The 26,850-nt window shown below is 37.4% G+C and overlaps 1 protein-coding gene across 5 annotated transcripts in view; it reads left to right on the top strand.

The window, feature by feature from the left end:
* PAN3 (poly(A) specific ribonuclease subunit PAN3) overlaps positions 1-26,850 on the top strand; it is a 134,843-nt gene that overhangs the window by 59,571 nt on the left and 48,422 nt on the right. For all 5 annotated transcript variants that reach the window (XM_086714601.1, XM_086714590.1, XM_086714582.1 and 2 more), the window contains one exon: positions 208-355. In XM_086714601.1, the coding sequence (XP_086570727.1) occupies positions 208-355 (148 nt within the window). The remainder of the gene's footprint in view (positions 1-207; positions 356-26,850) is intronic.

Raw genomic sequence — 26,850 nt, 5'->3', positions numbered from 1 at the left:
GTGATTAAAATCCTCAAATTTGATTAAAACGTTTCCTTCAAGAAATGTGATTATACCACCCCAAAATGTGGAACTTAGAAATGCTATAAGTCCTTTCAATAGAATCTTTTACTCAGTAAATAAAGCACTGTGGAATAATGCCTAGTAGATTCAATGTCTTTTTTGGGCTTAAAGTGTGTTAACTTACTATATTTGATTTTTAAATAGACACCAAATCCTACTGCAAGCGAGTTTATTCCTAAAGGAGGATCAACCTCCAGGCTGAGTAACGTGTCCCAGTCAAATATGTCTGCCTTCTCTCAAGTTTTCTCTCACCCGTCCCTGGGAAGTCCTGCTGCTGCTGGCTTAGCACCAGGTAAGTTGAGTGACTATTTCCAGTGAGTTCCAGAGAACATATCCGTAAACACCATTTGCTATTAGTTCATCAGAACTGAAATTGTATACTTAAATGGTTCACATTTGGACACATTATGGGTTTTGTGTTGTCGGTTTTGGTACCATAGATCAAATTTGTAGTTGAAAATTTTAAAGCAAAATTTAAATATGAACAAAAATTATATATGAGCATGTGTAAAAGCACACAAATTTAAAGGAGAAAATGGTTTCTTATAAAAAAGATCTACTTGGACCGTAGTATTTCCCTATTTTTTAAAGTCAGTAATAATGCTGTTTCATTCAAAAGCTTCTGTAAAAACATCAGGAATAGAATATTCATATGTATATATGCTTCAAAGTCTTAATTTTATAGGAAATTTCTAAAAAATAATTCTGTATCATTCTAAATGTAAGTTTAGATGTATTGTCTTTCCGGTGTTTGATTATAAATCTATTGTAGTAGTTTTAAATTGGGTGAAGTATAAACAGTAGTAGGAAAGAAATGCATTAGGGGTCATCGAGGGAGAGAAAATCGTACTTTTCTTTTTTTTTCCACATTTACCCATAATGGCAGAAGAATTTGAGCAAATGTGTTTGTACACCAGGGGTCCTGAGGTGTAGTTCACAGTGACCCTTTGTGAACCATTTTCTTTGAAGTCCCCTCTTTCATTTTAAAAATTAATGCAACTTTTGCACTCCATCACATTAACATTTACTTTAATATGACAATATGAAAAACTTCTTGGATAAATAACATCATCCCTCCCTACTACTCTGTACCTTAATTAGGAAACCAAGGTATGGAGAATTATGTTGAATTTATATTAAGTGATAAAGTGGGTTATGTTGTGTTGATAAACTGTTTGAACTGCTCACACAGATTATGTTTCTAGAACCTATGCTGGATAGTGACCACTTAGCCTTGAATGTTTCAAAAAACAGAAACAAAATGAATTATGGATATACTAATGGAAGCCAAAAAGTCCACCTGGATCAGCCTGGAACTAGTTGTGCCTCCAGAGCTTAATCCAGTTAGTGAGATGGATCATTGGTTTTGATACCGCCATTGAAATCAAGGATCTTTTTGAGATGCAGAATGAGAGAAGATGTTGATAATTCTATGGAACAGAGCGTATAAAGTATCGAGTGCACTTAGAGGCGGAATAACCTTGTGTTGCGAGGCTTTTATCAGAGCCTCCTTCTGCCACCTTTTTCTCTCTGGCTCTCTTTCTTCCTACTCCTCTCCCCTTCCCTTTCAACTCCCTCCCCCTCACCTGTCCCCTTACCTTTTCTTCTACTTTGGCTCTTTCTAGGTTCAGTTGAATTTGTAAACATTTTCCCTTCTTCCATAGAGAGCAGTGTCACAGTTGAACATCCCTGGTAGCCTAAAAGTTTTACTTGTAAGTAATGTGCTATGATTTTTCTCCCATTGAGGTGTGTTCACATTGTTGACATGAACATAATCTACATGTCAGCTGTACACGTAAACTTTCTTAAAGATTGTCCAGACTTCTGAGCAGTGTTTCATAAAGCACCCACGAGAATGGTGTCCGTATGCCCGTCAGGAAACACTGACTCCCTCAATGAAGTGCCAATTTATTTTGGCCTAACAACACATCTTCTCTTGTCTCAAAAGTAAATATTTTGTTCACACCTGTGATCAGACTAGTTCAAGCTTGCCATTAAAAAAAAAAAAAAAAAATAGGCCTTTTAAATATTCAAAGAGTTAAAATGTCAGAGAAAATTTTAGATCTTGAAAGCTTTTAGTTAAAAATTTTATTAATGCTGTGGTACTTCTTCCAGCTCTTTAGTAGGTATTAACTTTTGTGTAGGTGGGTGTTTCATTGGTCTCAATTGGGTATCACAACCTAAATTTAAGATGACATTAATTAATTTAAAATGTTAAATTAACTGGGAAACTATGTACTGTTCTGTATAGCTCTAACATTAAACAGGTCATTTTACTTCCTATTAATGAAAGTAATTCCTGTCTGGAACCATTGGAAATGGGTCAGTATATCATATTAAATGTGTTCCTGAATACCTCTTATTTAAAAATTATTTTTCATTCAAATGAAAATCAACTAACTAATAAGCTAAAGTATTTTTCACAAATACTGGAATGATGAGTGGTTTTTCATTTATTATTTCTTCATATTTTCTCCTTTTAGTTAATGGCTTAACACTTTCTGGAGATGAACAAAGAGAAAAAAATTACGTGTCCCTCCAGTGTCTTCCATCACTTCTTACCCACAAATGTTCTTTTTTTCAAGGCCTGGGAAAGGATTTTGGTATTTCCACTTTAAAATTATAGAACCAAAAAAGTGGTAGAGCTTATATATCTACCTTAGTGGTGATTTAATTTATCTCTGATGCTACTTGTCTACTGTAGATGTAATCTGTTAATAATTTTCAGTTTATAAAGTTTCATTTTCTCTTTTATTTCTAGTTTAGAAATGATTGCCCTTGAAAATATGTCAAGTTACTGTGTTTTCCCCTAAAAAAACATGAACCCTTAAAAATTTTGGCACACAAATGTAAACTATAGCAATGTCATTTTCATCATAGGTGAGAAAAATACATATTTAAATACATCTTTTGGCCCAAGATGTAAAAATGTTTGAACAAAATTAAGTAGGTAATTAGATTTGAATTTCTTCAAATTAGAAGGAATAAAAGCATGCCTGGAAACACAGTAGATCTGGAGTGAAAAAGTTTCTTTGCTTTAAAATGTGTTTTCATCACTTTTAAAACCTGATTTGCATTTTGAAAAAGCTTTAATATACGAAGTAAAATTTTATACAAAAGTTATTTGAATTTATTCAGAGCTAATTGGGTTTAAAGGGTAGTTACATTGCTAACAATGTACAGCACACATTAGGTTTCCATTGAATTGTACACGTAGCCATTTTATTCTCCTTTAAGAAATTGCGAATCTACAGGCTTAGCTGCTGTATGCACATTTAACCTAAGAACAGTAGCTAGGTACATTCTAAGTATCTTCTATGAATAGTTGTTAAAGGAGTATTTGGGTTTAGGGCGCTCCACTTGGACTTCGTTGTCTTTGAGAACCCTTACAGTTATATGCATATTTTTATTTCGAAACATGTATTTTTCTCTGGTCACAAGATGTATTATTTTTCTTCTGGGAGAAGCACAACCTTCTGAAAGTTAAGAGCCGCCGGCTTAACACACACTTAGCAAAATTTATTTCCAGACTGTATTTTAGTAAGAAGATTTCGAAAGTGACAGTTAAAGATCTATTTTTTTCCCCAGTAGGTCTTGCTTTAGGTGAAGTTTTTGAATAGATCTTTAGAAATGAAAATATGACTGCACTAAGTGCATGAAATGATAGTTTGTTTTTTTTTTGTGCCATGAAAAGTAATCTTGTCATGAGAGCTAATTGCTGACTCTTTTTGAATCAATTTTTCCTAAGAGTATATTTCTTGACTTGATAGTAGGCTGAGTAATCTAAATCTTGCTGCACTTCAAGTTTAATTGCCTCAGTATTAACTCCAGTCCATTTGAAAGTGATTTTAAGACAGGTACCAACAGGAGCATACGTTTCTGGGCAGTGTGCTGGTGTATCTGGTGGTTTAATGCACAATTGGGAGTCCGGATTTGAGCATCTCTTGAGCCCCTTGATTGCATGTGGACACTTGGGAGGGACAGAGGGAGTTCTTGAATTTGGAAATGCCATCAGCAGTTTATGAATGACGAAGAGAGCCGTACCTGACTTTCAGGATTTTCAAATAATTCATTTCTTTAAGATGAGAATGGTGCAGATTTTTGGACCATTAGATATATTTTATTGTGAATTATTATGGCAAATGTCAGCTGGTTGATTGGGGAGAAGCATTTAATTATTATACCAAACTTACCATTTTTAAATAATTGCATTTGTTATACATTATATTGTAGTATTATAGAAAAATCTCAAGAAAATAAGCTTTTAGATCTAGGTTTTTGAAATGAGGGTGCCAAATTGATGGATAAAATTAGCTAGTTTTCTTTATTCTTCGGCTTGGTCAGTGTATGGGGGAAGAAGGTGACAGGAAAGGAAAAGGGGAAATTAACACATTTTCATCATTTATTAAAATACTAAACATCATATATATAATTTTATGTAAATATATCAAATGGTGCTTAAGCAAGAATAGTTGTTTTTGTAACGTCAAAAGGTTTGAGTAGGAAGATTTTTTTCTTAAAGTTCTATGCTAAAAAATGATAAAGTTCTGTGATTCATTAGCTCTGTGGCATTTCATACCATACACGAACAAATGGAGGCTTAATTCATTTCATTTGCGTAGTAGTTGGTTTCTGGAACAATCTGACACTGGTCATTGATCTAGGTGGAACTTTCTGGGGTTGATATAATTGAGCCTTGTGCTGGTTTAGAAGTGACTTTCTTGACAGGTTATCATCTAGCTTCTGCTTTGTCACTTAAAGTAGTAAGGAATTCATTGGCCAAGCAAGGTAGCTCAGGGTTTTTTTGAAAAGCTCGAATAAAAAAGAAAATGATGTCTGAACACTGAACTAAACTCTGTCTTCTCTTTTGTCCACTAGTCCTAGTTCTTTCTCTTTGTGTTTAATGGAGTAAGTCAAAATCTTTTCTATGTGATAGTCCTTTTAGGTATTTTCTTTTTGGGACGAGTTATATGTATGTGTGTGTCCATAAAGCTGATCAGTTTGTATGACTGAAAAACAAGAGAGAGGACAAGCTGGGGTATATTATGAAAACTAACAAATTGTATAGGTCAGAAGTTATGAACTCTTCTAAGTCCTTGTGGCTGGAACACTACTGTGGATAAAGTTAAATCCACAGACATGTGTGCTCAGTTAGCTGTATCACTACTCTGATACCCAGCTAAGAAGTGTGTGTACCTTTGGGAAAATAGGAAACTCTGCTAATAGGTTGAAACTCTGGTCTTGCCAGTGGTGAATACCTAAGTTCATATTTAAAATTTTGCTGTGTATCTTAGGCTCTACATTGAAATCTCTGAAGGCATTAAAAACTTCATACTCTATCATTTTAGACTACTTTATGTTGTATTCAATGCTATAATTACTGAAAATAAAATTATAAAAAATATGTATGTAATTCTTAAACATCACCATGGTTTTTATAGGATGTTACTCTGAGTAGGTTTTCCTATAATTATTTTCCAGAAGTCTACTATTAAATGGATTCTGTGGGTCAGTCAAGTAATCTACCGTGATTTTATTTTGATATTTCAGTCTGAACTGATTTCTCTGGATTATTTTTATACTTAATAACAACAGAGGTAGTTTGGCATGAAACTATTCTTCTAATTTGTAAAAATATCAATCTGGATTTCCTAAGCATATTACAGATTCCTTAAGAAGGGCCATGTCATTTCTTACCTAGCACAAATTTAGGCATATAGATAGTGCCTAGGAGGTGCTTACTCATTTAAGCTTCACTTTTGTCTTGAGAAGAAATGTTTTCATTGGTCAGTGTCTCTCAAATACAGTGAATTTTAATGATTTCGTAAACGTCTTTGAAAACTTCTTAAAACTGCAAATGTTCCAGAGAATATAGATGCAAATGGTCCTATGAGAACAGCAGTGTGCCTGTTGACAGTTTGACTGTATCAGAACTAGAGTCACTTTGTGTTTTGAGGTGCTAAAACCAGTGAAAATATTTAAAAGTATTATTTTTATATTGCATGTTTTCCATTTTTTTGTAACGACTTTGTTTTTCAGGTATGTTCAGCAGAATCACTCAAAGCTTTCCAGGTTTTCTAATTGGGATTACTTTGTATATTAAAAAATGAAATAAAAATATATAGTTAAGATCAGGGCTCTCTGAGGTTTTTGTGAAGAGGACCGTTTCATTGGCCTGTAATGTTGAGCTCGTCCTAGATGGAAACTGCTCTTTGTATGCATGTATAATGCTACAGATGGTGATGTCCCAGGGAAGATTACTAACAGTAGAACCGTAGAGCCATAACTGGGTTGGGAGTGCCTGCGGGCCTATATTCCCTTCCCAGTTGGGAATTTCAGGAAACTGAGGCGAGACGTTAATGGCGCAGAGGGGGATGTGGCTGCTGCAGCTGGCTTGGAGACCTGTCAGGTAAGGTTTAATAGCTACCAGTAGATGTTCTACTGGTTGGGGAATCCCTGCTTAATACCCCCTGTTAGGTTTGAGAGCTCCTGTTGCGGACTTCCTGTTTAAATCTCATGTATTGGCTGACTTGTCCCTTACCTGTGGGGTAGGGGCTGGATGGGAGTGGGCCGGGGTTCCCTTCCATTGTAAGTTCAGTAATCTACAACTGCAGCGACGTCCCTGCTGCTCTTTGGCCGCTTTCCTTGGATCATGACTTGATTGCCCTTAGAACATGGCGCTAGTTACAGTAAAGTAGCTTTGTGGCTTTTGGCACACACCCTTTGATCCCAGTGTTTTAGCACCTTCATTTCTATGAGAAGGTAACTTTCGATGATTTTAAAAGTCTTTCTAGTGGAAAATTGTATTGTTTTGTGACACGTGGATCTATAGGAGATAGGCACACTAAAAGGAGTCAAAAATGAACACAGTGATGGGGCAGAGGTAGCAAAAGGAGAGAAGAGTTTGATTTCTGTACTAGACCTAACAGGGACTTTAAAAGGCATCGGACTTCCTTGACCTGGTCTGTGTACATGAAAATCCCACCAAGGCTGCGTTTGTATCGTAGGGGGAGATGAGGAGAGTTTTGTTTCAGTAGTGTAAGATTAGCATCTGGTGAATCAGGGTTTTGTAATGGTTCTGGATGAACTGAGGCAGAGAGAACATAGATTAGTTGAATGCCCAAGAACACTCCTGATTCCCAGCTGAATGTAGAAAGCTACAAGTCGGCCTCTCACCTCCCAACCTTGTCCCTTTAATTCAAATAGGTCGAGAGCTCAGGATCATTTCTTCTTTAACCTTTTGGTTCAGTGGTGCTGGTAGGTACTCAGCGAGGGAGAGTGTGTGTGTGTGAATAAAATTACCGTGCCGTGTGTTATATGTCTAGTTAGGAGTAATCCCCTAATTCTACAGGAACGACTTGAATGGCCGCAGCCTCTTCTGTATCTTGAATTTTCCCTGATCCTTCTCTGCTTGACTAGTCAGATTCATATATGAAAGTCATCCATCTGTCTTCTTACTCTTCTCTGCCATTCAGATGTACAGTCTGAGTAGAGCATGTGGGAAGGGGCCTAGAAAAGAGAGGAATTAAGAGATGTATCTGTTTTAAAACCCCAGTGCACATAGGCTTGTAAAGCCTCAACATAAATACTAGCAAACACTCAGATGTGGACTGCATGTTTATGGTGATGATGTTTATTAGTTCCGGATTTTTTTAGTCACGAATCTCTTACACATTGATATGTCTGAAATGACATACTTCCTCATGAGTTCATAAATATCTTCCTGTATTTTAGATGCGGTTCCCAGAGTTTAGATTAGTATTCCTATAAGTAGTAACTAGTCGTTAACGCTCCCTTTGAGGGGTTTTTGACCTTAAAGAAAACAGTACAGATGAGTAGGATGCTAATACAATCATTGTCCCCCAAACTGCCCTCTAGGCTGTAGTTACTATGGATTGTAATCTTATTGCCCACTGTTTGTGGGGTGGTGGTAGGCTAACTGCTGAAACAAACATCCGAACCGTAAGGGCTTTATATGACCAATATTTATTTCTTGCTTTTGTGATAGTCTAGGCCAGATATTCAGGTCATCCGAGATGCTCTTTTCCACGTAGTCAGTCAGGGACCCAGATCAAGTGGTTTCTAGGCATCACTCTAGTCAGCTGGGAGAGGAGGAGCATCAGTGGGAAGTTGCAGGGACGAGCCTGGAAACTGTCTCGTGTCCTGTGATGACTGTCCACCCAAACAGGAGCTTCTGTGTTTCTAAGCAGTGCGGTTACGTTCGCCAGCCTTTGGATGTAAAATTTTAACAGTTGATCCTGGTTGTCTCCTGCATATACATTTGGGGGCATTATCTTATTTGCATCTCTGAGATCTATTTTAAGGAAACTGGCAAAGAAGCTACAATAAGTGATTTATCTAGCATGACAGCAATGAAGCTTTCTGGCATACTTGATTTTTTTCCCATCAGAAGCTTTAATTGTCAGAACTTGAGATCTTCAGCAGTTTTTCACGGAAAGACTTCTAAAACTTGTAGTCCTTTGTTGCTTCAGATCAACTATTACCTTTTTTTGGTGACTCTTGGTCAGCTCCGTGTGCCTCGGTGAAGGCACTGAACCAGAATACAATTGATACCCTTTCAGGTATCACAGTTTGTGAGCAGTTTGTTTCAAGTTACGCAATGACTCAGATTCTTTGCCCTTTCCGTTGTCCTCTCACCCCCATAACTCCTTGAAGGTAAGGCCTTTTTCTTGCTCACTGAGTCTGTTAAAGTGCCTGAGTTCAGTGCCCTGAATGGACAACTCAGGCAAGTTTATTTGAACCACTTAGTGAGTTCTTACTGGCTTTTTATTGGTGACGGTGTGGTGCTCTCAGTGTCTCTACCATGAGGGTAGTGGTTCTCAAATTTGAGAGCCCATCACGATCCCCCGGAGTGCCTGTTAAAACCTACCTTTGCCGAGTCCCATCCTCAGAGTTTCTGACTTCATAGGTCTGGGGGAGCTGGACAATTGACTTTTCTGATTTGTTTCCACGCGATGCTGATAAGATTGCTTTTCCTGGGAAGCCATTTTGAGAACCACTGCTCTTAGTGCTCTATGCCGTCTTCATTCCCCTTAGTGCACACAAGTGGGAGAGGGGTGGGGGGGGGTGGAGACAGAGAGAGAGAGAGAGAGAGAGAGAGAGAGAGAATCCCAAGCAGCCTCCACACTCACTGAGCCCCTGGGCTCCATCCCATGACCCTGGGATCATGCGTGACCCGAGCCAAAATCAAGAGTTGGACGTTCAGTTGACTGAGCCACCCAGGCGCCCCTCTCCTTTTTTTCTTATAACCCCTTTGTTTTCCTTAGGAGGAAGGAAAGGGCCGAAGGCTGAGAGCACACATACATTTTTTGATGCTGCTACTTTTTTTTTCAAAGAAAAAGACTTTGAGGGGTGCCTGGGTGGCTCAGTGGGTTAAGCATAGGACTCTTGACTTCAGCTCAGGTCGATCTCACAGTTGGTGAGATCGAGCCCCGCGTTGAGCTCTGCACTGTCATCGGGGAGCCTGCTTGGGATTCTCTCTCTCCCTCTGCCCCTCCCCCCTCATGTGTCTGCAGCTCCCATGCATGTACATGTGCACGCTCTGTCTCTCAGATAAACTTAAAAAGAAACGCACGGACTTAGGGACTTGAATTGTTGCCTGTGAATAAGGTATATGGGCTTTAAATTATCCTTTGAGGCTAGTTTTGCTTTTCTAGCTCACGACTATGTTCTGGATGACTGAAGTGCTAAGTATCCATTGAATTAATTGTTACAGGGGTTCTGAAGCTCATCAAGATCATAAACATAATAAAAAAACAAACAAAGTGGGCAATGGGGATTTCTTCCACTTTAGTATTGGTAATGGGGCAAAAATATTGTAAGTTAATTATTGTAATACATCTAATTTTTCAGAGTGCCCGAAAAATGAAAAGCATAAGTACCATGGCTCTTTAAAATTTTAAACCTCATGGATCTTGAATCAGTAATCAGATATCTTTTGTTTACACATTGCATTTTAGTATGTATGCTTTAAAGTTTTTATGTAGAGACCAACTAAATTGTTATTTATGCTAGAGAAATAAGAGAGATGTTTATTGATTCAATCACAACATTTTCTTGAAGTCAAATTTCAATTTTTGTTTTAAATTTGGCATTAGTTTTTATTCATTGGAAAGAGCTAAAATTCTAGTAACTGGTATTAATCTTATTATTTTTGTGACTATCTATAATTTTTTAGAAGCAGACACACTTGTCTTGGAGTAAGATTCTTGTTTGTAAACAGTGCAAACATAATTTGTCACTATGGATGAAAAACACCATTTATTCAAAGACATTCGCTATCACTCGGGAAGAAAAAAATGGTTCTTTTGATCCAGAAAAGTTAGGTTTGTTATGAAATATTTGTCCTCTCCCCATATTGTTTTAACCCTTTGTTTAAATAATCTAAGTGTTATGATTTAAAAGATTGCCACCATTGTAGAGGCTAGGGAAGGTCCCACTGTTTCAGATCATTTGGCCAGGTTTAGGAACAGGCAGGTCACCGTTCTGTTTCTTCAAATAGTATAGCGATCAAATTAAGTTAACCTATACCAAAGTGAGTTACTATACAGGCTATCTAGTATAGTATATAGCTCTTAAAATTACAATTCATACCCTAAGAGTGGTTTTTGAAAACGTGGATAAGGTATTCACATTTTTAGAGGTTTAGATACTTTAGTTTACATGTAGTCTATATTGTAATGATATTTGTCAAATTAATTAATGAAAACTCATGGAAATAAGGCTGTTGGTAGAGGTAAGGCTGAAGGTAGGCCAAACGGATGAACACAGTGTGTAGACATGGGAAACCAAACAGGTGTGCAGGCTGTGGTCTCCATCAAGTTTGTAAGAGTATGTAGCTGCTGGCACTCGGGTTGAATTCATCATTGGAACTCAACTGTGTTTTCCTAACTTTGGCAAATGAGATTAAATAAATTTTGTGAGGCAGCTGTAGGGTACTTAACAGATTTTTCACTGCTTTTAGTGTTTCTAATAGCCAGGTAGTCCAGGTACTTTTTATTACAGGTATATATATAATCAGTCAAAATGAAGTACGATTATATAAATCACTTGCCAAAATTTTCTAGATGTTAGGAGAAAACCAGAGATGGAAACTGAGTTATATTTATTTTGGCTTGATCCGTATGGCTTCTATTAAAGGTTACTTACATTAAAAAAAATAATAAAGGGGGCCCCTGGGTGGCTCAGTCAGTTAAACTTTTGACTTCCCCTCAGGTCATGATCTCACGGTTTGTGAGTTCGAGCCCTGCATCGGGCTCTGTGCTGACAGCTCAGAGCCTGGAGCCTGCTTCGGATTCTGTGTCTCTCTCTACCCCTTCCCCGCTCATGCTCTGTCTCTCAAAAATAAATAAACAATAAAAAAAGAAAAAAAAAACATAATAAGGAAAGCTTTTTGGAGTGTGTTGAAACTTTTTTATTGTGTAATGTAATGAAGGGAAAATATTTGTACTTTTAATCAAATATAATTTTTATAACTGAAGTGTAATTCAGTAGTTAGAGAAACATTTTGTGCTTTTTCTTTATATTTTCTTACAAGTAAAAATACTGCTGTTTCTTTATATACTTCTTAAAAGAATGAAAAAGAATACATGTGCTGTCTTCATGGTCTTACTCAAATAATTTTTAAATGAAAAAAATTTTTTTTGATGGAGTCTTTAAAAACAAGATTCAGGTTTCTTCTACTGTTAGTATATTAGAAGGCTTAAGGTAGGTACCGAAGGATGGCAAAATAAGAGTAGAATCAGGTATACCCCAAGTACTAGAGTTCTTTGAATCCAAGTACAGTTTACCATGAGTCTAGATTTTGGACTTAAAGAGAAGAAAATTGTTTCATCATACTTTTTAAAAAATAGTTTTGGGGCGCCTGGGTGGCGCAGTCGGTTAAGCGTCCGACTTCAGCCCGGGTCACGATCTCGCGGTCCGTGAGTTCGAGCCCCGCGTCGGCCTCTGGGCTGATGGCTCGGAGCCTGGAGCCTGTTTCCGATTCTGTGTCTCCCTCTCTCTCTGCCCCTCCCCTGTTCATGCTCTGTCTCTCTCTGTCCCAAAAATAAATAAAAAACGTTGAAAAAAAAAATTTAAAAAGAGTTTCATTGGTAGCCGATGATTTGATTCTGGTCCACTCCATGTGCGATGTATTTGCATGTAGGATGTGAAGCTCTGCTACCTTCAATTCAAAAAGAAATCTACGAGGCTGCCTGATGGCTCAGTCCATTGAGCCTGTGACTCTTGGTTTCAGCTGAGGGCATTGATCTCATGACTCCAGGGAGCAAATCCTGCAATTGGGCTGTGCGCTGACAGAGTGGAGCCTGCCTGGGATTCTCTCTCCTCCCTGCCCCTGCCCCTGCCCCTGCCCCTGCCCTTGCCTTGCTCGGGTGCGCGTGCTCTCTTGCTCTCTCTCCCTCTCTCAAAGTAAATAAGTAAACATTAAAAAAAAAAATCTATGAAATACAGACTTCACTGGGAATTTAATTTCCCTAGGCATAAAAACATAATATCTACAAATTTAGATCTTCTATGTCTTAAGAATCAGAGTAAGGGGCGCCTGGGTGGCTCAGTTCATTAAGCTTCTGACTTCAGCTCAAGTCACAATCCCTCATGGTTTGTGAGTTCCAACCCTGCGTCGGGTTCAGTGTGGACAGCTCAGGGCCTGGAGCCTGCTTTGGATTCTGGGTTTCCCTGTCTCTCTGCCCCTCCCCTGCTCATGCTCACTTATTCGCTCACTTACTCTCTCTCTTTCTCTCAAAAATAAATCTTAAAAAGTTAAAAAAAAAAAAAAGAATCAGTAAGTTTTTAGGTAAGATACTCACTTTTATTAATTTGAGTTCTGGCACGTATAACCTTTATCCACAAAATTGTTGAAAATACTTGCTTTTATTATCTTGGGTGAAAGGTGTAATCTATTAGGAAAATAATATATCTGTAAGATGTAAGGTGAAATCATGCCCCTATTATTAAGTAATAATATGTAGGTCTGTGAGTGTACATATTTCCTATCTTTTATAGAATGAGTTTTTAGGTTAGTCCCAGTCCAAAACTTCTACCTGAATTTACAGGTTAAAATACTGTTTTCTCTCTCTCTCTCTCTCTTTTTTTTTTTTTTTTACCCGTTTTGAGTAAGTTAACAGATATTCAGAATGCTTATTGTTAAACTAGAAAATGAGAATTTAAAACCAGTAATTGTAAATAAAGGCAGATATATTGGTGTAATTGGAAGAATCATAGATAGTAACTTCGGATGGTTGCTTTTAGTAATTGTGAAGTGAAAACAGTGGGAGAAATTCTATTAATAACTTACATACGTAGACAATTTGAATAAAAGACACTATACAGGGTGGAGTTTTCTTTCCTTGCCTGATTTATAGTTCTACAGTGTGTGTGTGTGTGTATGTGTGTGTGTGAAATGCTTATATTCCATTTTATTCATGTTACCTCACATAGTATTATTTAAAAATTGGTTATACTTTTTAATCTCTTCTATAGAGAAGGAGGGAGTTTGAGGTTTGCTCAATTGCATGCTTTCCTAATTTTTGGAAATTATGACTGTCTTATTCTTGGAATTGTGACTCCTTTTGGAGGAGAGGTATATTGTGTGGCTTGTGTGCATTTTGTATGTTGCAAATTTGTGGATTGGACATTTTATCTGTTCCTGCAGGAAGACTGAGGGCTATCTCAGGATGTTGTGAAATCAGGTTAGAGGTGTAGTGGGTTCTCATCATTTCACTAACAAAAATCAGATTTATAGTCTTTTTTTGTCTACCTAATCTCCCTGATGAGAGCGCTCTCAAGTGTTCTGTCTGTATTTGTATAAAAAGAATAAATTTGTAATTTAAAACTTATATTCCATGAAAAGTAATTTACTTCTAATTTTGTGGCATTAAAACTTGGTAAAATAAATAACACATTTTACCAGTTTTTTAAGTTTTGAGAAATTGACACTTGGGAGTTTTGACTTGAGTCATTAATACTAAAAAAAGCTACTAATTAAAATTGTGTGAAAATTAGCTTGAGTCAGTGTTAGTCTTTTAAAGATGAACTGAGGATGTGTATGGACACTTCCCAGGGCGTTTTTAAAAAATATGTGACCGAGACTCACCGTAAACCTGCCATTCCGGTTTCTCACTCAGATCCTCCCTCCCTCTCCCTTCTCATTTTGCACATGTCTGTTTTTAGACAGCCTGTCTGGCAATTCTCATGTCTCTTCCTGGTTAGGCACCAGTGCTTTAGGGGGTTAGGGACAGTGGAGAAATGCTAGTCTTTTTACCAGGAGGTAGAGCAGGAGGACTTTTTCCTCCTTCAGATACTTTGAGTCACATAACATTTATAATTAAAATAACATTGTCTTAAAATTTTCTGTTTTTGGAATTTGGGTGTGACTGTTATGGAGGTATTATCTGTGTGCATGTGAATTTATACTTTTTATAATGTTGTAAAACGTTATAGGTAGCCAGGATCCTAAACTGCTTAATTCATTTCTCCAGCTTCATTTTCCTCTTAAGCTAGCAAAGCCATTTCAGAATCTCTTAATTACTTTAGAAGAATACCTGCTTACTTCTCTTGAACTTCAGTTCATTTCAGAATTTATTGATTCTTCTGATTATCCTGCATTCTGTTTGCTGAGTTCAGGCTTACAGGAAGTTGGGTAAATCTATCATCATGTTCCGAAAGATGCTTGAGTACGAAGCTTAGCATGCATCTGTGCTCTCTTCCTTTCACTCTCCACGGCCAGTTGATTAGTAATCCAGTCAGTTCAACTCGCATATGCTATCTCTAGCGTATACTGCCTCCATCCTTGGACCAGGCCATCACCGCCTCTTTGGTGTTTGAGTTAAACAGCCTAATTGGTCTGTCCCTGCAGTTCATTCCTCATTTAAAAGTAAAAGTAATCTCAAATATAAATGAGGTCACGTCTCATTGTCAGTAGAATAAAATCCCAGCTCCTTACTATGGCTTACATAATTTGCATGTCGTGCGCTTCTCTAAATGTCCCCCTTTCTCCTCCCCAGTGTGTAACCCGTTCCAGCCTTGCTGGTCTTCACGTACCTCAGGCTCTTTTTGGCTCAGACTCTTTGCATATGTTGCTTCCTCCACCTGTTTTTTTCTGGGGCTGGTTCTTTTCTTCTCTTAGGTGTCCGCTAAAATGGCACAAAGAAAGGCCTTTGACTAATGTAAACAAAGTTTCCCACCATTATTTTCCATCTTGTCCTATTTCCTTGCTTGTCAGGACTCATTACAATTTGAAGTTTTGCTTTTGTTTGAATTAGGATGAGTGGTCCTCTTTGGTGGCCATTGGAACATAAACTCCCTTGTGGCAGGAACAATGTTTAGATGCTAAGTGAATATTTTAAAAATTAAAACAATGGAAGATTACTATTTAAAGACTACTGCTTTCTTTTCTGATTGAATAAGCCTCATCCTTTTAACTCTACCTCATGGAGGGAGGGTCTCTGTTATAAAGAGAGAATATGTTTGAGAATCTGTATTTGAATATGTATTTGAATGTGTTCAGCTTTTTTTGCCCCATCTCTGTGCCCTTGCGTTGGCCTTACTCTGCCGGGAATGCTTTTCAGTTTCTTGAGGTCTTGCCTATTTTTAACTGATCAGGTCAAATGCCTCTTTTTTCCCCAAAGCCATTTCTACTTCTCTGGTCATTACGAAAATATACCATCCCTGTGCTTCTCGAGTGTTTGAGTATCTCATAATATACTTAAAAAAATTTGTCTATGTTTTATATATGTTTTCTCCACTAAAGTTGAATGCTTCTGGAGGCCTTTTTAACATTTTATCCATTATTGTGATCACACATGGAGACCTGGAGTAAATTTGAAAATTGGAAAATTTTGAGCACGTTAATGGGCTTATGACAGTGTGTGTGAGCTTCTTGAGATCGAGACTGGGTCTTATTTCTTGAGTTTCTGAAACCTTGCTCATTGCTCAGTCTCATGCAGTGTTTCCAGTAAGTGTTTCATATGTAGTTACAGATGAATCTGTGGTGCTTTCAAAGTACAGCCTTCCCTGTCCCCATCTGCGACCTACTGAATCAGAAACTCCACATCTGGAGTTTTTAGAGATGTCACAGGAGATTCTGACATCTACCTTTTTACTCCTAAAGAAAAAAAAGCTCAAAACGCCAGAAATTTGAAGAAAGGTGAGATTCTATCTGGTTTGAATGAAAGTGTTCAGAAAAGAAAGGTTCAAGGAATAGGAAATATTTGAGATGGGTTTAAAAAATTTTTTTTTTAATTTTTGTTTATTTTTGAGACAGAGACGGCGCATGAGGAGGGAAGGGGCAGAGAGAGAGGGCTCTGAAGCAGGCTCCAGGCTCTGAGCTGTCAGCACAGAGCCCGACGCGGGGCTCGAACTCGCGAACTGCAACACCACTACCTGAGCTGAAGTCGGGCGCTCAACCGACTGAGCCCGCTAGGCGCCCCAGAGATGGGTTTTAAAAGATGGATATGATTGCTGTAAACATTTTAAACACAGCTGAGAATCTGTGAAGTTTTTTTGTTTGTTTTTCCCTGTTTGTTTCAACCAGTTGAGTAGTAGCATAATCTAGAAATGCTCTGACGTTAGTGAACTTTCAAAAAGTACTTCAGTCTGATAGGTAAAGACTGAATAGATGTGAAGAAAATCTCAGGTGTGATGTTGGAGCATAGCCTTGGAGCAGGCTTCTGTTGGCATTAAGGCATCACCCTGAAATTCTGATTGTGAGGAAGTCCATGGAGTTTCCTTGGAGAGGCTAAGTTAGGGTCTCTAGGCCAGGGTGTTTTTGTTTTTAAATAGTTGGCACTTTGTTTTGTTTTCTTAAAACAAGCTGTGCGTCCAAGCAGTGTGTTGGTACCTGTTGGTGCTGGTGTGCAGTGATTCCACAGGACCCTTTAAACTACTATCATTAGATGTTGTGGATAATTCTTGGTCTCCACCTTAGGCTCTCAGTCACTGCTTTTGTTATGCAGAGTTTCTCTTTCACTTACCTTTCCAAAGAAGTATCTTTGGAGTCTGCCATTTGTGTAGTGCCTGTGATGTGAGATTTCATCTTGAAATATCAGAAGAGTAGGATTTCATTTGAAGATTAAAATTGCTAGGCAAGGGGTGCCTGGCTGTCTCAGTTGAGAATGTGGCTCTTGATTTCAAGGTCATGAGTTCGAGCCCCACGTCGGGTGTAGAGATTACTGAAAATCTTTAAAAATATAAAATTACTAGGCAAGTGGAAAAGGTCAGATTGCGCAGGAATTTAGAAAAATTAATGAAAAATGGCACTGAGGTAGATCAGTTTTCCATATATTTAAAATACCTGGTAACACTCTCTTAAAATCTTTACCAATTTTGTTTGCCATTAGCACTCCCAACTTTGACACATTGTTTTTTGAGGGTTGTCGGAAGGTGGGGAGAGGAGCCCAGTAGGAGGTAAGACTGGGAAGGTGGTTTGGAGTACAGACAGCAGGAACTAGCGACTCAGCAGGCATCAAAAACTTGTCTTAATTACCATTTCTGCCCTCAGGGCGCCTGTGAATCTAGAATACCAAACCTTAATTAGAACTTAGAACAGTGGTTTTCAAACCTTGTTTTAAAGCAGCAGAACGCTTGGGAAGTCTGTATACCATCTCCAAACCAAAAATTATTAAAGTGATAACACTGGCTTTCCAGAGTCTGGTGTTTTTTGTTTTTTGGTTTTTTTTAAGTTTTTTTTTTTTTAATGTTTTATTTATTTTTGAGAGAGAGAGAGAAAGAGACCATGAGTGGGGGAAGGGCAGAGAGAGAGGGAGATACATAATCAGAGGCAGGCTCCATCCAGGCCCTGAGCTGTCAGCACAGAGCCCCACGTGGGGCTGGATCTCACAAACCGTGAGATCTTGACCTGAGCTGAAATCGGACGCTTAACTGACTGAGCCACCCAGGCGCCCCTCCAGGGTCTGGGTTTTAAAATGTATTCCTGAAGTTCTTCGGTGAGAATAACAAGTCTGTGTGGTACTTGGTTGAACACAATAGCTTGAAATTGGTGAGTGAAGGAATAATTACTCTTCTTACCTTAATCTCCTTTTCTATGTTTTTTAATTCTATATTTTAATTTTATTATATTTTATTTATTTTATATATTTTATTATATATTAATTATATATATTTTAATATATTTTATATATTTTATTCTAGATTTAATTTGTTCTATATTTTAATTTTAATAAAGATTACTGCAGAGTCACCACCTTCCTAATAAAAAAAATCCGCCTGTGTGTGTGTGTGTGTGTGTGTGTGTGTGTGTGTGTGTGTGTGTATATGGAGAGAGAGAAAGGTGACAGGAGAGGCTTTATTCTGGAGTCTCCATGAAAATGTTGTAACCCAACACAAATTAAGTATGTTGGTGATAATCTCTAGTATGTTAAAAAATGAATGCACACTATTTGGACCTGCATTTGTGATTTTATTATCGATTTAATAAATACTGAAAAAAATAGGTGAAAGAATTTCAAATCAAAATTTGCACAACCCTGGAGCTTCTCTGGAAGCCTAGGGTTTTACTTGATGAAGGTGGTTTGAAAACCACCGGCCCAGAAGGCCTGATTTCTCAATAGGCGAAAACTTAACACGTACATACTTAAGGAAGGTGGGAGGGTTGGAACTTTACTCGGCTGAGATTCCTCATCTGAACCACAGAATACAGAAAATGATTTGAGTAACTGTTTTGTGCATTCTCCCAAGGACAGTATACAGCAGGTACTGTTCATGATGTGCAATGAGTGTTTTAGCTCGTTAGGGCTTAACTCTTCTCCGAGAAAGGCTGGGAAAGCGAGGAATCAGTAAGACGTTAATGCCAAACCGAAGCAAAAAAACCTCCACAAATTACCAAAGTGTCAGATGCTTGTATGTGAGTGAGCACCATTCTGAGGCACTGTGTACTTAACTACCAGTTTTGTCCTCCATACATCTGAGTTCTCAGGTACTGAGATTCTTGGTTGAGAATCAAGAATTTTCGCACTACAACTTGGAAATGACCAGGGAAATTTTTTTATTTGAATTTTTTCCCCGTACTTGAATAAATAACGGCATTAATAAAATGAAAAGTATTATCTGTCACCTTCATGATTCTTTCTGGAGACAGTCTTGACTAACATTTGTTTTACGAGAATCTTTTAATCTAATTCATGTGAAAGGACAAAATGACATTTCTGTGTTCTGAAATTAGCTTGAGCTCTCTGGCTGCCTTTCTAAACTGAGTATTTTCCCTCCCACTTCCATAATAGCATACTATTTGTAGACAAAACCCCTGACTCCTGAAGCGGAAAGGCCCCCTGGGTTTGTTGTGGTATATCTTGAAGCGCAAAAGCTGTGCGTGTTGATTTTTTGGTTTTAGAAATAATAGGGCAACCCACTATTACAAGTCTTGAGACAGAACATGTTACTCTTTTTATCTTTTGATTCAGAATATTTTCTCTAACTAGTGACTGAGGATCTTGCATTTAAGGAATTTTGTAACACTTCACTAGTTTTTTATGTATGTCATTAAGCAAAGCTGCCCTAAGACATGTAGACTACTTCTGGGTGGAGACATTTAATTTCTCCCCACTTCTCTCTCTCTGTCTCTGTGTCTCTCTCTGTCTCTGTCTCTGTCTCACACACTCTCTCTTACACACACACACACACACACACACACACACACACACGGAAAGCAGCTCTTCAAAGATTAGAACAAAACAACAGCTTTGGCCCTTGGAATACTTTTCATTTATATACCCTGTAAATTTCTTCTTGAGTGAGAAACCCTATGGTTTGTGTGATAGCTGAGAAAATGTAAGCTTTTTAATCTGTTTAACATTCCTTTGCTGTAACTGAGTGAAAGCTTTAACCGAGACCTGCCTATGGCACATAGCTGCCTTCAGTTTATTGGCTACTCCTGTAGTTGAAAGGAAGTTGAACTATTTTTTGGACCCAATAAGTTGTCCTTTCCACTTGGGTGTTGAAAGAGCATATGAGCAGTAGCTGTTCTGATTTTTGTTGGTTGTTTTCTCTAGGGAACAAGCTACCCTCTGAGTCAGCACTGGACTTGAAGATAAATCCTACAATTCATGAAACTGACTGATTCGACTAAAGGATGGATAGTTTGGGCAGCGTTGGACAGCTCTATGAGGGGTCTGTTGGTTTAACTGAAGGGATTGTTGAGTTCAGCAACTTTTAATTCCCCTAATTACAAGGGGTTGCTGTTGTGAAAACAGGGTTTGTGAAGGAATCAGTTCTGGCAATTAACATCAATATCCTTATTGATTCCGTTTTTATTTGTCACCACACTTCATGGAACAATTTTTTAAAGTATAGAAATTTTACTGCTATTTGTTTCCAGCAAGAATTAGAACACCCTGCGAGGTCAGCATAGGATTTTGCTGAGTATGAATCCAAGTACCCTTTTTTCACATGGGGTTATAAACATTTCTTTCAAGTAAACCTTTTGGCATTTGGGCTGTTTCATTTTTGCAAAGGTAGTTTGCATTTGTGGCGTGAAACTAATAGGACTAAATTGAACTTAATTTGATTAGTGTATATTTTACTAGATCTGTGAATAATTACTATTTTGGTTTATGGTTAATATTGTGATATGCTTTGATAATTACCAATTTTTACCTTAAAAAGTTAACAATGTTTTTTGGTATCAATCTGAGGAAATGGGAATGTTTGATTAAATGGATTTTTGAATCTGAAACACTGAGGGACTTAAGCTACAGAAAGAAAATTTTTGTTTATCCTGATATTCTAGGCAAATAAATTAAGCAGGAATACTGTGGATTATCTTTTTGGAGGCTTTTAAAAACAGGATGTGACATGTCATAGAGAATATTTTGGCCAAAGGTACATCTGTGTGGGAACACATACAATGTTATGGTTTAGGATTGCAAATACATTCATTTTATTTTAGCCATTGGAAAGTTAGTGTGATTTAAAATCTATAGAAGAGTGGGAATTTCAACTAGCCAGTATTTAAGTTGACTACTAAATATCTTTTATTATTTAGGCTAGAAGTGTAACTGAACATCTCTCATGTCAGAGTTTGGAAAATTGGGCTATTGATGGTGAGCTTTTAAACAGTTCAATGTCAGGTTCATTAGTTGCAGGATTGTTTTGACCTTAATGCATGGTACTTTTAATTAAGAACATTTGTAGCCAGTTTTGATAACTATTTGCAAAGCTTGGTTTGATTGAATGATGAAATGATTCCAGGGAAAAAAGTAAAGTCTATTATCTTAGCTGTTACTTCTTAATCCTGTTGCTTTTTGGATGCTGGTTTGTTTTATTTTGTACAGTCTATTTGAAGATTAGATCCACATTTTAAATATACGCATGCTTGTATGATGGTTGTCTCAGTTATATCTTGATTTAAAAGTTTTCTCACCTGAGTTTGTGGCTTAACGGTGATGGTAAAATGTTCCCAAATTAAAACTTGGTAAAATACTGACTATTTTCTTTACTTGATGGCAAGATCTTGAAGTATAGTTGCTATTAGTCCCCTTGTTTGGCAGAAAAGTGACCAAAACTGTAATCTGGATTTACCATATTTCCCTGGATTCTAAGATGCCGTCTATTATAAAATGTATCCTGTCAGGTTAATAATAGGTTTTGGGGGGAGCAAAATTAATGTCACTAGATACATAAATTTTAAAACATCTTGAATAAAAGAGCCCATACATCCACGTTACTAGGATTCTTCAGAAACCCTGAATTCTAATTTCGTCTTTAAATTCAAGGATCTTCTGAGTCACTCTTGTCTGTAGCAGTTATACATGGCTTCATGGTCACTTGTTTCTTTTCACAGTGCCTAAAGCTTTAGGACTGATGGTATAACTGAGGCCTATTCTAGAATTCCAGAAACTTTAACAGATAAATGTTTTTAATTGGTTGTACTCTGATCCCATCCTTTAGGATTTTATATTTGACAGAGTGGAAAATTGACAATTCTGCCTTTAATCACATTTTTTTTTTATGCTATAATTTTTCCTCCTAGGTTTATTACTTTTATATAGCCATTAGGGATTTAAATTTAGGTGAAATTCAACAGCTTGAGTGCTACACTGAGCTCTGTTAGCACGTGAGGGGCCTGTATTCTAGTTCCATTTCTAGGAATACTGAATTTCTATGACTAAACAGGTCACCGAGCTACCCTGGGCCTTCGTCTTCTGATTTGTAAAAAGAGGCTGAAAGCTCAGTCTACTTCTGGCTTAAAAATTGGAAGTGATAAAACATTCTCTTCAAACTATTGCTGCGTTCATGAAGTAGATTCTTATTTATCTTTAAAATTAAGTAGATAATTAAGTAGATTCTTCATTATCTTAAAAAGACATTTATGAGTTTAAGGATGACTCAGTGGGGTGATTATCACGAAGCAGAAATCGACCAGGGATTTTTCTAAATTTAGGATTTTTAAATGTATATATTTTTACTATAAGGCAAAATAGATGATGGATGATGACTTTGATATTTGTGCAAACAAGCTTATGCTCAAGGTCATTCAAAGTTTAAACTTAAAAGAAATTGATTTATTTTAGGTAAAGTTACTAATTATTCGGATAGCTTTTCTGTTTCCTATCTGGATCAAAAACTATGTCATGAGAAAAATTTTAGTTCATATTACAAAGCATCACTTACAGTGAGCTGTTTTCCCCTAAAACCATTCCTAACACCTTAATAGACTTCAGTTGATTGATAGTATTTTCTCTAGTCTTAAAATTGCCTTTCAGTTTTTATTTTATTTATTTATTTTTTTTTCAACGTTTATTTATTTTGGGAACGGGGGAGGGGCAGAGAGAGAGGGAGACACAGAATCGGAAACAGGCTCCAGGCTCTGAGCCATCAGCCCAGAGCCCGACGCGGGGCTCGAACTCGCGGACCGCGAGATCGTGACCTGGCTGAAGTCGGACGCTTAACCGACTGCGCCACCCAGGCGCCCCGCCTTTCAATTTTTAAAAAGTTATTTCCTCTACTAAAGAGTTGAATCATAATGTTATCTTTTAAAAAGCAGCATATATGCACTCTGTTATATGTATACATGTATCTTAACTATAAATACCTTTCAGGATTTAGGATGATTTCTTAGGATACTTTGTAGAACTAGAGTTTTTAGGATAAAATCTGTGGATGTGTGAATCGTTTTTAAGCTATTGAAATTGAAAGCAGCTGTTTTTAGGATGCATACACCAAATCATAGCCTAGATGCTCCTCTGTAGGATTACTGAGTCCAACTCTTTTTGTTAGTTATTTACTAAGAATAAAGTGTTGTTTCATATTCTTCTAATGTTTAAATAAGTAAACGTTTTGAATGGTTTCTATAATTTTAGCGTATTAGAAGCTAAAATATGGCTTCACTAATGATCTTACAAAGTCTTTTTTATTTAATGTTAGTAGCCTAAATCTTATATTAAGCCGTAGCATTTAGTGTATATATTTAGATAGTTCAAATACTTGGAGATAGGAACTGGGGAAGCATATAGGTTTAGCCCCTTGAGCTGCATTTAATTTTTTTTTTTTTTTTTTTTTTTTTTGCTGCATTTCCTAGCCATGGAGTGTGCATCACTAATATGTCATCTTTTCTAAACATGTATGGATAAAATGGAGTGAAATTCACTGCCCTTGTCCTAGGGTTTACCTTTTTTTCTCCTGTTCCTTCCCTGCGGCAGAGGTTTAGATAAGAAAATATTTGCTCTTGTATTTTTCTGTACGTACTAGTACATACAAACTAGTGGATACTACCACTCCACTATAGAGCAGAATTATGAAAAAGTGGTGACTATGCTGGAGGCAGTTCAAGGTGTCTGTGCAGAAGTGAGTTACCATAGCAGGCTAAAGACTGCTATCTTTAAAAAAGTCTGCTTGCATGGTTGGCACTTGGCTGATGTCTGGGAACTTGGCGGTTGAGGAGTGTTCCCATTGTTCCCCAACTGATTGGGGTGGTTTAGTGTGCCTAGACTCTTTGTGTGAACAGTTCGGTTTATGCTGCACACTTGCTTTCCTTCTGGGAGTTTGGAATTCTAGTATGTGTTAGGCAGAGGCTGCCTCTCATCAGTTCCCTATAAAAACCACGGGCACGGAGTCTCTGATGGACTTCTCTGAACACATAGATTGTACATGTGTTACTGGAGGAGTAGTGAGCTGTGTGAACCCTCCTGAGAGTAAGACAGCCTAAGGAAACCTACACATGAATTCCTCTAGACTCCACCTGTGTGTCTCCTTGAGCTCTGGATGTGCATGCTTCTTACATTGCTGTGATAAATCTTCACCCTGAGTGCAACTATATGCCGAATCCTTCTGATTGAGTTCCAGTGAATTTCTGAACATGGGGGGTGGTCCTGGGGACCCCCAGTCAAGGATCTTTGTTTCTAAATTTATGGAGAAACTCTATTTTAAAGCAGTTTTATTTATATAGGAATTATTCCCTTATGGAGTGTTGAGTGCATTTCTTATGGTATTCTGTAACTATTAACATTTTATTTCAGAAAGTTCTGTTCAGTAGGAATCTGTCTTGCATACAGTATAGTTACTTAGAGTATATTGGGGATTTGTTTGACAAGTTGAATTGCAAATGATTTGTTTGACAGGTTGCAAATTGCAGATCATCAAATTGCAAAAAAAAAACTCCATGATCTCCAAACTTCAGTTGTTAAATGATTACAATTAAATACTTAAACTCACTTTCTTTTTCTGCTAAGAACAGCTAGTGACAGAAATGAACTAAGAAATAAAGTGTGTGTCTGAAACACTGGAAGAGCAAGAGGGGAGAAGTGTTCTGAACTTATTTTGGAGTTGACCTTTTATACCCATCCTTTAAATCGTCAACAAAGTCAAAGAAAAAGAATGTATTGTTAGTGTGTTTGAGATTCTGTTAAGAGTTTAGGAGTAAAAACTTAGTGTCTGTGTTTTGGGCTATATCTGCATCATTTTATTTTGGGGGGGGGTGTGATTGGGGAATTTGGTTAAGAAATGAATAAATTAAGGAATGTATTTTTAATAGTGACTTTGTATTTTCTATTACTGGATATTATTAAATGAATTCCTTAGTATGATTTTCTTTTGGATGAGGCCCCAAATAATGAGTCTGTTGTTAAGAAGATAATGCTTCTTCTATTTGCCTTCAAGTTCATCTGTTCAATATGAGATATATTTTGATAATTTCTTTTTTTAAAATTTTTTTTTTTTTTTTTCAATGTTTATTTATTTTTGGGACAGAGAGAGACAGAGCATGAACGGGGGAGGGGCAGAGAGAGAGGGAGACACAGAATCGGAAACAGGCTCCAGGCTCTGAGCCATCAGCCCAGAGCCCGACGCGGGGCTCGAACTCACAGACCGCGAGATCGTGACCTGGCTGAAGTCGGACGCTTAACCGACTGCGCCACCCAGGCGCCCCGATAATTTCTAATCTAAACCATTCTCTACAGTGTAGTCATACAGGGTAATTTATTACTGGGGATTTAGTTTGGTTATTGGAACTTTGTTAAAATTATTAGTAAGCTAGGTTTACCCAGTTCCCTATTCAGTAGGAATCTACTGAATTAGTAGATTCTACTGATTAGTTTCCCTACATTGACCTGGAAAGACTAACGCTAGAATAATCAGACTGTTCTGTGAGAAGAGTGTCCTTCACCCCAAATTCTTTCAAATTCCTTTCTTTCATAACGGTTTGTGGCTTGGTTTGTATTTGCTTTCAAATAGTGATGGTCAACATCTATGCCACTCGATAGCATAAACATTTATTTTTCTCCTCCCAGCTTCTTGTATTATGCAGGTAATTTTGGTGATGGCATTCTCCATTTTCTGATTGTGGCTGTTGCTCTATTTAGCATCTTGGTTGTTGGTACCAAAAAGAGGAGACTTTAACCTCTCTATTTATTTTCAACGAATTTCTTGTGTTCTAAGAACGGTGCCATTACAAAGTGTAGTTAGCAATATAGAGAAGAGAGGATTAAGGCACAGTTCTTCCCTACAAAGACACAGTTTAAATTGTGTAGTACTTGGAACAAAATATAAAGTACAAAATGATGGGAATAATTATAAAATATGGGTATCAAGAAAATTTTTTTATAGGATAAGAAGATTTTTCATAAGGCCAAATTGTAATTTATTATGAGGATGGGGGTTAGAGAATTTGGTGTTGGCAAGGAGGATTGTTGATTAATGTCCCAGAGGAGGAGGCAGCTTTGGAGACTTGGGGATACATGAAGCAACATGCAGTTGAATCTTTAGGTGAATTGAAGAGAGGGGCTCCTGGGTGGCTCAGTCGGTTAAGGGTCCGACTTTGGCTCAGGTCATGATCTCATGGTTCGTGAGTTTGAGCCCCGCGTCGGACTCTGTGCTGACAGTTCAGAGCCTGGAGCCTGCTTAAGATTCTGTGTCCCCTTCTCTCTCTGCCCCTCTCTTATTCACGCTCTGTCTCTGTCTCTCAAAAATAAATAAATGTTAAAAAAAAAAAAATAGATGAGGAGAATCATCATCATTATGTCTCCCTATCTATGAACATGGACTATCTCTCCATTTCTTTCCTTTCTCCAGGTCTCCTTTAACATCTTTCCACAAAGTTTTACTATTTTCTGCGTTTAGGTCTTAACATATATTTTGTTGGGTATTCTGAGACACTTTGTAGTATTATGATTGGTGTCTTTAAAAAATACAGTTTTTCTAATTGATCATTTTTAGTGTGTAGATAATGCATGTTTGTATGTTGGTTTGGTATTTCTAATATTTTATAGATTCTTATATGTGGACAATTACTTGCAAATAATGATAGTTTTATCTCTTCCT

This window comes from Puma concolor, chromosome A1, assembly GCF_028749965.1.
Source record: "Puma concolor isolate L17-30 chromosome A1, mPumCon1.1.hap2, whole genome shotgun sequence".
Lineage (NCBI taxonomy): Eukaryota > Metazoa > Chordata > Mammalia > Carnivora > Felidae > Puma > Puma concolor.
The sequence above is the reverse complement of the archived record's forward strand: the minus strand, read 5'-3'. Positions and strand labels throughout refer to the sequence as shown.